This window comes from Primulina huaijiensis, chromosome 4, assembly GCF_012295235.1.
Source record: "Primulina huaijiensis isolate GDHJ02 chromosome 4, ASM1229523v2, whole genome shotgun sequence".
Taxonomy (NCBI): Eukaryota; Viridiplantae; Streptophyta; class Magnoliopsida; order Lamiales; family Gesneriaceae; genus Primulina; species Primulina huaijiensis.
Window position 1 is genome coordinate 796,442 of NC_133309.1, and position 14,943 is coordinate 811,384.

General features: G+C 33.3%; 1 protein-coding gene across 2 annotated transcripts; it reads left to right on the forward strand.

Moving 5' to 3' along the window:
- Positions 1 to 1,317: 1,317 nt before the first annotated feature.
- On the forward strand, positions 1,318 to 8,298 carry LOC140975082 (phenylalanine--tRNA ligase beta subunit, cytoplasmic). Of its 2 annotated transcripts, none has more exons than XM_073438586.1 (19): positions 1,318 to 1,447; positions 1,561 to 1,616; positions 1,886 to 1,986; positions 2,110 to 2,287; positions 2,379 to 2,494; positions 3,151 to 3,217; positions 3,569 to 3,610; positions 3,860 to 3,901; positions 4,075 to 4,151; positions 4,353 to 4,479; positions 4,562 to 4,729; positions 5,070 to 5,198; positions 5,295 to 5,396; positions 5,478 to 5,612; positions 6,193 to 6,267; positions 6,668 to 6,775; positions 7,307 to 7,402; positions 7,503 to 7,586; positions 7,997 to 8,298. In XM_073438586.1, the coding sequence occupies exons 1-19, from the start codon at positions 1,390 to 1,392 to the stop codon at positions 8,063 to 8,065; spliced, it is 1,830 nt and encodes a 609-aa protein (XP_073294687.1). In that variant the 5' UTR covers positions 1,318 to 1,389; the 3' UTR covers positions 8,066 to 8,298. The 2 variants fall into 2 exon arrangements, with proteins under 2 accessions (XP_073294687.1, XP_073294688.1); XM_073438587.1 differs by having other exon boundaries at positions 2,158 to 2,287.
- Positions 8,299 to 14,943: the final 6,645 nt, after the last annotated feature.

Below are 14,943 nucleotides of genomic sequence, written 5' to 3' on the forward strand. Positions count from 1 at the left end.
TGTATTTGGTTACTAAAATAGTAACTCAAGTCCATTTATCTCGGTCTGTATTTATTTTGCTCTCGTGTGTTATTTAAACTCTATATGTATTTTATATCGTTATATTCTCCGATATTCTAAAATACATATTTTTAACACACTTCTTGAATTTATTTGACATAATTAATTATTTTAATTTACAACTCAATAATTATTCTAATTATGCCATAATTACCGGATAATTAATTACAGGGCATTACATAAATAAATATTGAAATGTTATCGGAATGTTGTTGTTGTTGTTTTTTTTTTAAAGTTGAAGTTTGTTTTATTGAAATTGTCATCATGTTGATATTGATATGTGCTAATCTTTAAGATTGACACAAAAGTTAAATGCCACCACCTTGCCGCTGACAACCATATACAAGTAAGAAATCCTTGAAGTTCATGTTTTGAATTTGAATGAACTCCAAATTATCATTTTTGCGTTTAGCAGTCATGAGATTTATTTTTCCGAGTTAAGTACCATGATGATGAAAAAAGATTTCGTTCTGTTTATTCACACATAAGTTGTCTTAATGCTAACAAGCCAATTCATGGCCAAATGATTTAATTTTTCCCCAATTGAAGGATGGTTCCTTGGTTATCTTGTGATGTGCCGATGGACGCCGGAGCCGAGAAGACCTAGAGACTAAAGCAGAACGGGAGTTTGTGGCGAGCAATACAGTGTTATTAGGTTTCTTGGAATCTCTTGTGTGATATCTGACCATTCAGACTGTCCAATTTTGTACAAAGGCAAATCTGATAATTTCGTGTTCTTAAAGGATAACATTACCAAAGACTTATGTGGATCAGAATTAGATACAGATATTCTACTCATAATTGTAATAACTCGGCTAACAAACGTGCATGTATTGTGTGGAAATTAAAAAAGTACATGATACATTAAACGAAGCAAATTGATAAAACAAAATTAGAACTTGAATTCGACTCGAATTATTTATATTTGAGCTTGAGTTCGATTTGAAACTTAAAAATTTTAAATTTTTTTTCACGAATTTAGTTCGAATCAAGAGTTGAGTTCGACCTTGGCTTGAAATATTCTAATATATTCATAAATTATTCGAAAATAAAGATTTGAAATATATTTATTTAATATACAATAATTATATTATATTGATAAAATATTAAAGATAGGTTTTATCCACTCTTTCACAAAACATTTTGGACTAAAAGTTGTGCCAGTTGCTAATTTCAATTTAAGACCCATTAATTCAAATCCACTGGACCGACCCATTTTCAATGCAAGCACGTTGGTCGGCCCATTACAGGTAAATACATAAACCAAACGATGAGTGCTGGGAATCTCTGTTCCAACGGAAATAAGCTCCAAAGCCGCCGCACGCCGCCATGCCTACGGTTAGCGTAGGCAGAGATCGCCTCTTCCAAGCCCTAGGACGCACTTACAGTAAGAAACTACATTCTTCTCTCTCTATGTGCATGTGAATTGATTCATTTATGTATGCTGCCACTCTTTTAGCTGATTAAACATTGTGTAATTTTAATCTTTGATTATCGCAGCTGAGGAAGAGTTTGAAGATTTATGCTTCAAATTCGGGATTGAGCTCGATGACGTGGTGCGTATAGTTCATGGAATGTTGCTTCATTTTGGACAATATTGGTCTGTATTTAGCGTTATGTAGGCAATTTTCGGTTTGCGCAATACTGTTGGGTCAATAACATTTTCTCTTGAAAATTTGTACTTTTAGTTGATTGCTTGTTTGGGTGTTAATGTTTAATGCAATGTTGATTTGCATACAGTGCATGACTTCATTTGTTGTTCAGTATATTCTTGACTATGAGATAGTGGATTTTGTGATTTTGGTTTGTATTGATGTGGAAACAGACAACGGAAAAAGCAATTATACGGAAAGAGAAGCATTTGGATGAAGAAGACCCTTCCGAAGATGAAGAAGTGATTTACAAAATTGAGGTGCCGGCCAATAGGTACTATTGTCAATTACATTTATCAGTGAGCTTCTAAATATTTTGGCCACGGAATTTGAATGAAATTTTTGGCCATTGAAATGTTCTATGTCAAGTGTAATTGTTTAATCTTTAGCTACAAAGGTTGATACTTGTGCCTTTTTTTTCTCCGGGGTTGAAATTTCGTGGCAGATATGACTTGCTTTGTCTCGAGGGGTTGGCACAAGCCCTCCGCATATTCAATGGGCTTGATCCAATTCCTACATATAATGTTGCAAACATCAGTAAAGAATCTATGCTCAAAATGCATGTGAGAACAGAGGTATGCAAGTTGCAAAAAAAAATATAATATTATTAGTTAGTTTGCTGTCGTTTTTTGCCATTGCCCCAGTTGTGATTTTCCTTTATTGCAGACGTCTCTGGTTCGACCATATGTTGTATGCGCTGTTTTAAGAGGTGTTACATTCGATGAAGCTAGATATAATAGTTTTATAGATCTTCAAGATCGACTTCATCAGAATATATGCCGGTAATGCTATCTGATCTCCGATTAACTACCAATTTGTCTTTGGCTGAGTTTTTTCTCCAAGAAAATGATCTCTGCATGCCATGGTGATACCTACTTTTTATTGAATAATTTATGCTAATGGTTGTTATTTCGTGTGGTAGTTCTGTTTATACGCTCATTTTGGGGCCGAGTTTTTTCTACCAGCCCGGTCTGTCTGGTTAAGACGAGTAAACTTATCTAAAGTGGAAAAGATCATTCATTTTTTTTTTGTGTTTGACTTTCTTGTTTAGATTATTCCCACTTGGCCTCATGAGAAACACACTATAATATTTGTGACCAAGATCACAAATATTCATATTCTTTTTCTGTGCTTGAGGAGCATAGTTGTGGTTTAAGCTATCTTCAACATGTTTATATTAGCCCTTACTTGATATGCTTAATCTTATCAGTGATTTATCCAAGGATGAGTGCAATTGAACTGATGAATGTTAGGATGAGTGCAATTGAACCGATGAATGTTTTACTTGCGTTCATTTACCTCTATTGTAAAGTGAATTCCACGGTTGCCATGGTAGAACCAATAGTTTGGCTTAAAATGATTTTTCTGTAAATTTTTTAATATGAAAATTTATTTATTCACCTTCTAATTTCTTCGTTTGGTGGTTGCATCTGTTTAGGCGAAGAACTTTGGTTGCAATTGGCACGCACGATTTGGATACAATAAAAGGCCCTTTCACATATGAAGTATGCCGTTATCTTGTTTATTTGTGCATCATTCACAGTCCTATGAATTGTCTGATTGAAGAAAATGCTATGTTCAACTGTCTGTGCTCTGGACTTAATGTATATGTGAAACTTTTTTAATAAGTTTATTCTGTGTCTTATCTATTTCCATTAATTCCAAATTGTAGGCGTAAAGTTTCCGTTTTTGTTCCTGTTATTCTCATTTTTTCGTATGAACGCCCCTAAATTTTCTGCAAAAGTAACACCAATCTTAGCACTATTAGTTTATTACAAGGTATTATTCTATTTTTTAAAGCTGATACTTTTTTGTGAGAAATGATTATTGATATATTGAGTTTGAATGATTTTCAGGCTTTACCACCCCCGGAGATAAACTTCATACCATTGAAACAGGTAATCAGTTTTTATTGAGCCTTTATTATATAAAATATAATATAATGGAGCAGCTGATGTCAAAATTAGCTACTTTACGTCAAAACATCTTTATAACATTTCGAGAACATACATAGTTAGAAAACCTACAAAATCTTGGAAAGCTTGCATATATGCCAATGCATCAAGTTAGGGTAATAGGCCATAAATTTGTTAACTTCTTCCTCACATTTATGATGCTGAACCTTTTTGTAATATGCAATGGCTTAGACGAAGAACTTCAGAGCAGATGTGCTAATGGAATTCTACAAGGTGACTCTTTTGGTTGCTTTTCCAGGATTTTTGTTTTTCATTTTCACCTAGTTCCTATCAGCAGTCCCTGGTGCTCATTGCTTGTCAATTGATTGAATTTTGTATTTTGCTTGCTGCAATGACTGAGCACTCTATAGTGGTTGTAATTAATTGTTTGCCACATCATTTGGCAGTCGGATATGAAACTGAAGAAATTCTTGCATATAATTGAGAATTCACGGGTGTTCCCAGTTATATATGATCATAGCAGGTAATTTTGTTACTCAGATAACCTAAAGCACGGTATTCAAGCGATCAAATCTGGAGCCACCTTTATAATTTGGACTTTACCTCCTATTCGAAAGACACGTAGCTTGCGTATACAAATGTGATCTTGTTCACAAATATGGATACCTAATGACTAATTTTATTTATGTTTTGACCTGATAAGACCTTTATTTCTTTTCTGCAGAACTGTTTTGTCTTTGCCTCCAATTATTAATGGTGCACATTCTGCCATTAGCTTGGAGACAAAGAATGTATTTATTGAGTGTACAGCCACAGATCTGACAAAAGCAAATATTGTTCTGAACACAATGGTATTAATCTCAATGAATCCAGTGCATTAGGTTTCTGTTTCTTTCTCTTCAGTGTTTCTGCTGTTAACAATTTGTTGTATAGGTTTCCATGTTTTCGGTCTATTGTGAAAGGAAGTTTGAGGTGGAGCCAGTTGAAGTAATTTACCCTGATGGAAAATCATACATATGCCCAGATCTGTCTCTGTACCAGATGGTTGTACCTTTATCATGCATCACTAATACAGTTGGAGTTTCGTTGCCGGTCCATGAGGTTTTGCATAATGCTGATCATCAATACTCTATCCTTGCATATTTATTTTTTCTATCAATTTTCCCTTTAATTTTGTGACCTAAGGTCAAGTAGGTAGTCTCGCCACATAAATTGAAAATGAATGCAGGAAAGCATACATGAGATTGGAAAATAACATTAGAAATTGTACCCTATAGTCACTCGTTATGTGCTCAGTACCAACCATGATGAATGCTACTTCTGGCAGAAATTCTTCAATAAATGCACAAAGTATTTTGCTGTATGACTCGCTCATGCATACTCTAGGAAACTTTGAACAAAATTAAACATTGCCTACTAATATTCACAAATTGATTTTCAGGTGGCAGGTTTGTTGAATAAAATGCAATTACATGCTGAGCCCTCTGTATCTAAAGAGAAGCAAACCATCTTCACTATATCTGTACCTCCAACGAGAAGTGATATTCTTCATCCTTGTGATGTGGCTGAGGTATCATCAGCTCTGAGTTTACTGTCTCTTACACAAGTTCATTTTCTTTGCCGCTAATTTCTATTTTGTGTGATGTTACCATCTTCCCTCTTCAAGGATGTTGCGATTGCTTATGGTTACAATGAAATTCCAAAGATGAAGCTGCCATCGTTGAAGCCACAGTCATTGAATCAGTTCAGTGATCTTATTCGAACAGAGGTAGGCCGCTGTATGCATGATCTTATTGTTTTTCATTGGATTTACTTTCTTTTGACCCAAATTTGCATTATACCCTTTTAGATTGCAATGGTTGGTTATACAGAGGTATTAACATGGATCTTATGCTCGTATAAAGAAAATTTCACCATGCTTAACCGGAAAGATGACAAGGCAACAGCAGCAATAAATGGAAATCCCCGTAACGCTGATTTTGAGGTTTGTTTCTTCTGCCATGCAATATGGGCTAAGCTGATCATTTAAATTTAGCATTTTATGCAGGACAAAATAGGACCATTGGGGAAATGAAGGATGAATATTTGTTTGTTAACACCTACTAATTCACCCTTCATTTCCTGCAGTAATATGCTTTCTGTTAATTGAGTTTCAAAATATCCCAGTAATCTGCACATCTTTTTCTTAAATATCTAATCTTAACGTAATATGCTTTCTGTTAATTGAGTTTTAAAATATCAGTTATACTTTAATTTTGCGCTGCATGCATGCTGTATGATTCATCAATAGTTTACTGTTTCTAATTTTCTGCCCTATTCTGTATTGCACGGAATTCAATAAGCGCCTCAAATTTCAATAGCAATTGGACTTCTCACTGACCTTTGATATTTTTTCATGAGAAAATTGTTATCCGACTCCCAATTTTATTGTCCGATTTATAGTACTGCGGAGGATAACCCCCTTCTCAACATCGCCCCTAATGTGTGTTTGTCCATGTTCGTGTCATCCTCTCTGAAATCAACATACTCTTAGCCTATGTCCGTTCATTTTTATAATTTTTCAGGTGGTCCGTACGAGCCTAATGCCGGGCATATTGAAAACAGTCGGGCACAATAAAGACCATCCAAAACCAATAAAGGTAATTGAATTGCATTCCATGTTCGTTGTCATGCCATAATTTGATGATAAGTCTTGTCATGACAATTATGAGATTTTTTCTATAAGCAGAGACACAGAAGGCCCTTGCACGTTTATCTTGCTGATGCTATGAACACAGAGCTGCGAGAGCATTTTCTGCATAGAGCTTTGGAAATTAAAATGCTAGAATAAATTAGATATTATGAACCTATAGTTTCTAGCAATTCTAGACGTCTGCTTTGGCATGTTCAGTCAGTCTGTCCCTCTGTGAAATCTGGTTTTCTTATTTTGCTGATGTGCATGTATGAGAGATGATTATTGTTCTGTTTTATGTGTTTTAGAATATCGGGTCATGTTTCTTTCTCTTTTCTAAACTATATACATATATCGTTTTGATTTAGATTTTTGAAGTGGGTGATGTGGTGCTGCTTAACGAGACGAAAGATGTAGGTGCCTCAAATCGTCGTTATCTTGCAGCTCTATATTGTGGGTCTACCTCAGGATTCGAGGTACCTACACAACATCCTGCTTTACTTTATCCCAATCTTTGGAGTTGGGATATCTTGAGAAGCACTTTATTTAGCTTTAATCTGAGTTGCATGGTTTTATCATGAATATTCTGAAGTCACTAATACAAACTCAAAACACGATTTAAAAGAAACTGTAATTTAATGAACTAAACTAGAAAAATTACATAGAAGATAATGATCAATTCTCACAAAAAGTATGGCCCCTTAGAGCAGAAAATATTCCTCACAGAATTATCTTCCCTCTTCTTAGCAATTGCCAGCAACGTTACTTCCAAACAAAAACTACTCTCCCAAAATAACCAATCCCCTTCTTTTATTTGTTATTTCTGTAACTACCCCCTATTTGGACCCAGCCCACTACCCTTAACCCAAACCCATAACAGTCACATTGTGTCGATCTCTGTTTTTGTTAATTGTTCAAATAACTATCTTTTTCCATCGATCAGCTTAAGTTTGAGGATCCACCAATGCTTGACTGAAATTTTCACTCTTTGTTTTTTTTTCTTTCAGCTGATACACGGTCTTGTGGATAGAATTATGGAAGTCATCGGAACTCCATTTGTGGCCCCTGGGGACAAAACAGGCTATTCTATTCAAAGTTCAGACGTATGTTTGCTGTTATCGTTTCTATTTTTACAATGTTGATCATTGTATGAATTTTTTAAGGAATATGAAATATGATAATTACTGTATCTCCATGCTGCAGGAGCCTGAGTTTCTTCCAGGTAGACAAGCGAACGTCATTTATATGGGAAAACAAATAGGCACTTTTGGTATTGTCCACCCACAGGTATATAAAATCCCTTTCACGTCACAATGGAACGACTCACGATTTATACACTTGCAATCTCAATAAATAGTAATTCAAATGTTTGATGTGAACCTAAATTTTAACCAACATTTCCTGGCTTGATTTAGCCTGTACAATACAAAATGCTATAGACTTATATGATATTTTCAGATTCAATTTCTCAAAATACATTTCTAGAAAAAATTTCCTAGAAAACATTTGAAACACAGCCATACATTGGTCTTGTTTTTTCCCCAGAAGCTTCAACCTTTATGAAATTGCAAGAAATAAATTCATCCTTTCCGTCTACATAACTTGAACATAGAAGTAAAATCACTTCGGAGTTTATTTTTTGTTCGGTTGGGCTGGTAGGAAGGGTAAATCATGCATATTTGTTTGTATGGCATCAGGTGTTGGATAACTTTGATATTCCGGACCCCTGCTCTTTCGTGGAACTCGACATCGAGAGCTTCCTATAGAGCAAAACTCAACACAAACAAGATATAGAGAATGATTGCTATTCAAGGCACATCCTGGTGTATCTTCATGTCATTTATTTTATTGTATTGTGCCATGAATTTATTATGTGTAGCAACTCAACAGATCAAATTTGTCACTCCACAGTTGCACTGATGTGCTCATGCACAGATTTTGTCAACTTTAATTATGGTCGGTTCTGTTTCAATGTCAATGGTAAAGTGGATTTGTGATATTCTCGAAAACTTGAAAGAAAGATGCCTAATTCTGTGAAGCGGACAAAAACTTGACAGAATAAGGATAACAAACCGTACAGGTATACAAAGTGTACAAAAATGAGGTCTGAGTGTCATATTGGAAACCCAAATTTTCTTTTAAAAGTTTATTCACTCATGCACCCAGTAAGACTTGGATCCTGGTATTGAGTGTACAATAAACAGCAGCTTCGTAGATAGGCGAGCTGATTGGCCACACAATATCATCGTTTCAGACTTCAAAACCATCATCTTGGCTTCTGCGATCGTTTTCATCGGTGTGGATGAACAATCTCCAGTTGCCTTGAAGAGGATACAGTTTCAACTTTCAATTCAACCATACCCTGAGTTCTTAACGAGCTTTCTGATCAAATGTGTACACTTTTAACACTGTGGAAGAGTTTGAGTAGAAGCTAAGAGAAACGATTCACGTAATCCATATAACTACCATTGCCTGGAGGATATGGAGTTGGGTATCTGGAATTGGGAGGTGATAGTGGATAAGTTACATGTGAAAGCAATATGAGACCTTTGAGACGATAGGTCGAGAGCAGTTTGAGCTGTGTTCTGGTGGTGCAGTTGATTAAAATGTGTTTCTGAGGCAGATTGGAGATGAGAAACTGAGGGGAGAAGAGAAGAGGAAAGGCCAAATTCTGTGGCTAACGATGACGCTAAGGATTATCTATAAGATGATAATAGTGGAGATGAAGAAACAAGAGCCAACAGCAATGGTGTAGATTCTGATGATGGTGGCATGCAAATGGGGCAGAATGTTCTACATGAGGTCAGTCAAGTGTCGACACAATTGGCATGAAACTTTGTCAATATATGAAAAATGTCACTCAGCTAAATAAGCCAGGGCAGGATAGAGGAGTGGGGGCAGAGTGGAGGGATTCCCCTTCTCCCAAGGGAACATATTCAAATTTTATAAGTATTTCATGGTTTCTTCAATTGTCATTCCGCGTGAATAGATATTGGCTACTGTGGTATGTACTGGAATTTTATGTTTGAAGATTTTGTGTAAAGTAGGCCATGATGCCACTTTTTATCAAGTTGGATGTGTTTTGATTCATTATGAAATAAATTGAAGAAATATTCAGAAACAAAGAGTTTTTTAGGCCAACTCATTGCTTTTATTAGAATTGGAAGAAGGTGGTAGGTTCAGGGTACCACCAACTCATCACCACGTCCCAAACATCTAATATCATCCCAACACAGCAATTAAATTGGGGAAGTTTGAGGGCTCTAAAAATCTTTTGTCGAAAAAATTCAAAAATTAATTTGCATTAGTTGACTATCAATTTTTGTTGGCCAACCATACAAAATAGTGCATGAAGGATAAATATTTAAAGCAATTATTTCTCAAGATAAAAAAGCAATAGCAAATTGAAGGCGTTGAAACGGGGAGTCCTGACCAAAAGATGGTTTCTTGTCGAAATGGATAGGAGAGTTATGTGGGAGTCCATGACTTTTAGGCCGAAGAACCGATACTTCTCGAAAGGAACCACGAATTAAAATCAAAATAATCAAGTTGATAATGAAGGAAGGAAATGGTACCATAAGGAGTCATCTTCTAGGGAATTATCTCCTTGAGGATCAAGGATGCACCTCCACTTAAAGGATGTATCATATTCTGGACCAGATAAGGCAAAACACTTGAGAAAGGATATGAGACAGATATATAAATGACAAATATTTGAAGTCATACTTTCCAAGTATGAGAGAAGAGAACGAACAAAGGAATGAGTAAAGCAAACATAGAGGTTTTATCGAGCGGGAAGTTGGCTTTATAGTCAATTTGGCATATATTTTTATTTTTGTTATTATTACTTGAATATTGCAAAATATTGTTGATAAAGTAGGTTCTAGAACCACTTTTGTGAATTGATTTATTATTTGAACGGTAACAATTTAACGTATGGACCTACTGGCTACCTGAAAATAGATTTTATCAAGTGGAAAGTTGGCCATGCGGCCACTTGTGCATACAATTCTGTTTGATGTTATTGTTATGTTTAGTGAGTTTTATGAAAATTATGGAGAAAGTAGGTTCTATAGCCATTTTTGTGAATTTTTTTTTTATTTGCGTAGTGGTAACCAATGGGGTGGGCCTCCGAGCTACATGGAAAATCATATAAGAGGATGATGTTAGGGGGAAGTTAGGTTTGTGCGGCCAATTCCAAAAATAATAAATGAAAAGACAAATAGAAAGAGATGAGAATGTCATTTTAAATTACCTGCATCGAGTATCTTATAAGTGCCACTGTAATATATGTTAAGTTCTATAGGTGGAAATTTTTTAATTATGAAGTTGGTCATTAGACCACTTTTATGGGATTGGATATGTTTTGATTCATTATGACATCAATTAAAGAAATAATCATAAGTGACGAGTTGTTAATCCAATTTATGGCTTTATTGGAAGAAGAGTAAGGAGTGAGCTTAATTAGCTCAAGATATAAGAAAATCCCCTTCAACATCCAACACCACATACAAACTCATCTCCAGTTCTCGACCAACATCCAACAATCACAATATCAAACCAACAGTCACCAAACATAAAGCGAAGCCACCACATACAAGCACAATAAATAAAAATATATGTGTGAAAAAGGGTCTGAATGAAGTGCAGTGCATAAAAGTGTATGCGGGAAAGAGGTGCGACATAAGCGTAATACATAAATCCTAGGAACGAGAAAAGTGTTTTGAGTGAATGTTGTACATAAGTCCAAACATAGAGTAAGCTGATTTACTTGTGTTGCGTACTGCCTTGACGGACACCAATGCATAAGCGTCAAGTTCATCAGAGAGTTGGATTACAGCCCATGGACAATGCTTAGATCAACGTCACATGTCGTCAACCAAACTTACAAGCAATGGGCATGTACAAAAAATATCAGTAAATAGAAGCACAAAGTAATAGGAAACTAGGTATACATGCAACAAATGTAATGACACATCAAACTCCATTGTCAAGCAAATGGTAAGTACAAATACAAGAAAGACAACTACTGGCTGATATTATTAACACACATTACTTACGCAAAGTAAACGATTCGAGGGAGTCGAGGACGAATCTGTCTAAGTAGGTGCATGAGACTTTTGAAATTTTTTTTTTTTTTTAAAAATATCATATCACCGCTAACATAAAATATCATTGCAAATTTTTTCTAATTTTAAAATAATCTCTAAATATTTCACATAAATATTATTTTATATATCTATAAAATTTAATATATAGATGATTGCCCAATTTCAAGTGTCTTTAGGGGCCCATTTCTCATGACAGAGCTCGATTCAAGTTGGATCCAAATCCGTCATATTGGAAAAATACATGAGTTTTTAAAATAAAATAATAATAATTTTATGATATAATAATAATAATAATAATGACAAAAAAAATACTTTAATTTTTATTTTTTTATAATGAACTAATGGTATTATCATTTACAATTCCCATTATATTAAATTTTATTCAATCAAATATTTATTTTTTTAAAAATGTATTAATATATTAATTAAGACAGAAAAAAAAAAGATTAATCATATAATCGATAACAAATTAATAATTTTATTTCATTTCCATTCATGTGTTTTATTTTCATTTTTATTAAATATGTATTATTTTTAAAAGATTGAAAATTGAGGAAATTTTGTTGAAAAAACCTTGATCAAGCTTCTTTTTTGAAAATTAACACTCTCCAAGTATATTTTATAATTGATAATAATTTGGCTTGTACCCATTTTGGAGTGTAGATAATAAAATGGAATTATATTTTTAAAATTATTATTTTATATTAGTATTGAATTATATACACACACACACACACACATGCCAAATCGCAACTTTTTTTTTTTTTTTTTTTTTTTTTTTTTTTTTTTTTTTTTTTNAATGGATCGGGCAGTTAGAACCATGAGACTGGGAGCTGAGGTGCATGCCTAACTGTTTGTGCTGTCTCATATCCCTTAGATATCAATCTTATCATTTTTCTACTGTCGATAATATCCCTAGCTTTGAGAACCTGAATTTATTTGGTAAGAATTAGAAATAACTATTTTAAAGTACGAAATTAAAATAATTAAAACCAAATAATTTTAGATGTGTATTAAAAATATGTATTAAAATATATCAGAATTAGAGACGATATTAATGTTCCAATACCCAAGGAAAACAGAGGTTATGTAAATGTCCATTTCTCCATTTTCATGTCTCTTTCTTTCTCTAAGGGGCTCCCATAGATAAAAAAAATATTGAGTTGCCCAGCTAGGGTTATAGCTCGAGCATGAGCATCAGATGAGGTTTCAGTTGCTGTAAAATATCGATGATAAAGCCAATCATCAATAAAGATATAAAAAATCGTACATATTGAAATTTAATAGCATATGAAAGTTGAAATAAATTGGATCAGACAACATTTTAGTATTTTTGCCATAAAATGGTGTTTACTTGTGCAATGAGTGTCAAATCAGCACTCCCGGTAAAAAATGCTAAATTGCCAAAAAATGAAATATGAAGGACTAAGAATGAAAATCGATAACATACAAAATCAAAATCACCAAGAAGTAATTAAATATATATGACTAAAAATACTTTTTTCTCTTATAAATTTATCCTTGTTTGATTCATACTCGATGATCAGGCATATGACAGACAATTTTAACGTAGACTCCTCATTTATTAGATTGAGAAAATCAGCAAGATTGCTTGATCCCTTGTCTAATTTATTCCAATAACAAGAACATGGATCGAATTACTGATTACTTTCTACTAATTTAATGAGTAAAAATTTGTAATATGTTAAAACTTGCAAACATTCAATTATTTATATTTCCGTGATTGTTAATATAAACCCACTCAAGGAAACAAATTAGATATAACTGTAGATCTAGCCATAATTGATCTAACCCCCAATCCAACGGCTCAAGATATAGAAGAATTGAATTATAAGTTAAGAAAATATTTTTTTTTAAAAAAAACAATTATACGAGTGGTTGAAGTGCAATAATTGACTTTATTATGAGAGTGATCAAACCGTGACATTTGAGTTATTATATAATTTTAAAAAAATAAAGTTATATAACAATCTATATTAATTTTAGTAAAAAGATAATAATTCGATTTTTCAAAAATTTTAAGCCATCCTCACCGAAGAAATTAAGTAAATAAATATATAAATAAATAAATGGAAAATGACAAAAACATGTATAATTCATGAAAGAAATCAGAGACAGATTAATATATTAAAATTACTCATAAGATATGAAGCATTGCATTAAGTCAAACAGAATCTTTAAAGATCAGGTGATGCTATCTATTTGTTAAATTAAATTTTTCTTACGTTTCTGGTAATAATGTGTGTGTGTGTATTNACAGCAGAATATTAAAGTTTGTAACACAAATTCGCTTAAAATAAATAAATGGACAAGATTAAATATGCACACATGCACAAGTATAAATACTTGTGCGGTGCCTTATGGCAAAAATTAATCACTAGAAAACCAAATCGTTTACACAAAAACCTATCACTAGTGATTATAACAAAAATCAATTTCCTCAACAAGTTGAGAAAACAAATGCTTTCTAAAACAAATAACCAGAATAAAACTTAAACAAGAAAGCTAAAAACGTGATACCAAAAGGGATTCCACGAAAACGATCTTCAGCCAACTTCGTTACGGATGTTGTCTGCAGATGTTCCTAACATTCAAGGCAACACTCGATATCTGCACTTTTCAAAACAGCAACGTCTTTGTAGTATATTTTTCTCAGAAATTCATGACGAGCAAAGTGCACACAATATGCAGCAATGAAAACTTTCAAGTGAAGAGTGAAAAACACACGATCAATATATCGAAAAAGCTCCTACGAAAATCTCTCCTCCACGAAAAACTCTTCCACGAAAAACAATTCACGAAAAAATCCTCACGAAAATCTCCACGAAAAATAACTCTTCTCTCTCTCTATTCTCTTCCTCTCTCTCTTAAGCTCCCACGTACTTCCCCCTTTGCATGAGGATAATTCTCTTATTTATAATTCACCTCATCTCACAAGGAAATCTAGAAAATAAAGAAATCAAGAGTTAAATCAATAATATCATATCTTCAAGATCTTTATCATAAATATAATATCTAGAAAAGACAAACTCAATATTCCACATAATCTTATCAAGAATGAAATTAGATTTAAGAAAGATATTCTATCACAATAAAATCTTAACATAATTATCTATAAAGGCAAAACCATAATTAAATATTAAATATCATCTCAACAAGGAAGAATATATTAGGAAAATTATTTAAGATAAGAAATCATATCAATTAAATAAAGAAAATATATTTATATTGTTGAATCTACCGTGTACAATTTTTATGTATTTAATCACATCCAACATGTGAGTGTCACTTCAACGATGCTCACATAAATAAACAATGTATATAAAAAATATATCAAAACTGTACATATACACGTGTGTAAATAGAAAATTTCATACCACCGATGATACCTCAATTTTGTCTCTAAAGTCGAATATTTATCTTTACATGTAAAGTTCACTGAAAAAAATATGAACATCAAATGTATTGATAAATGTTTATTCTTATGCACATTCGAAACAGAAACAATATAT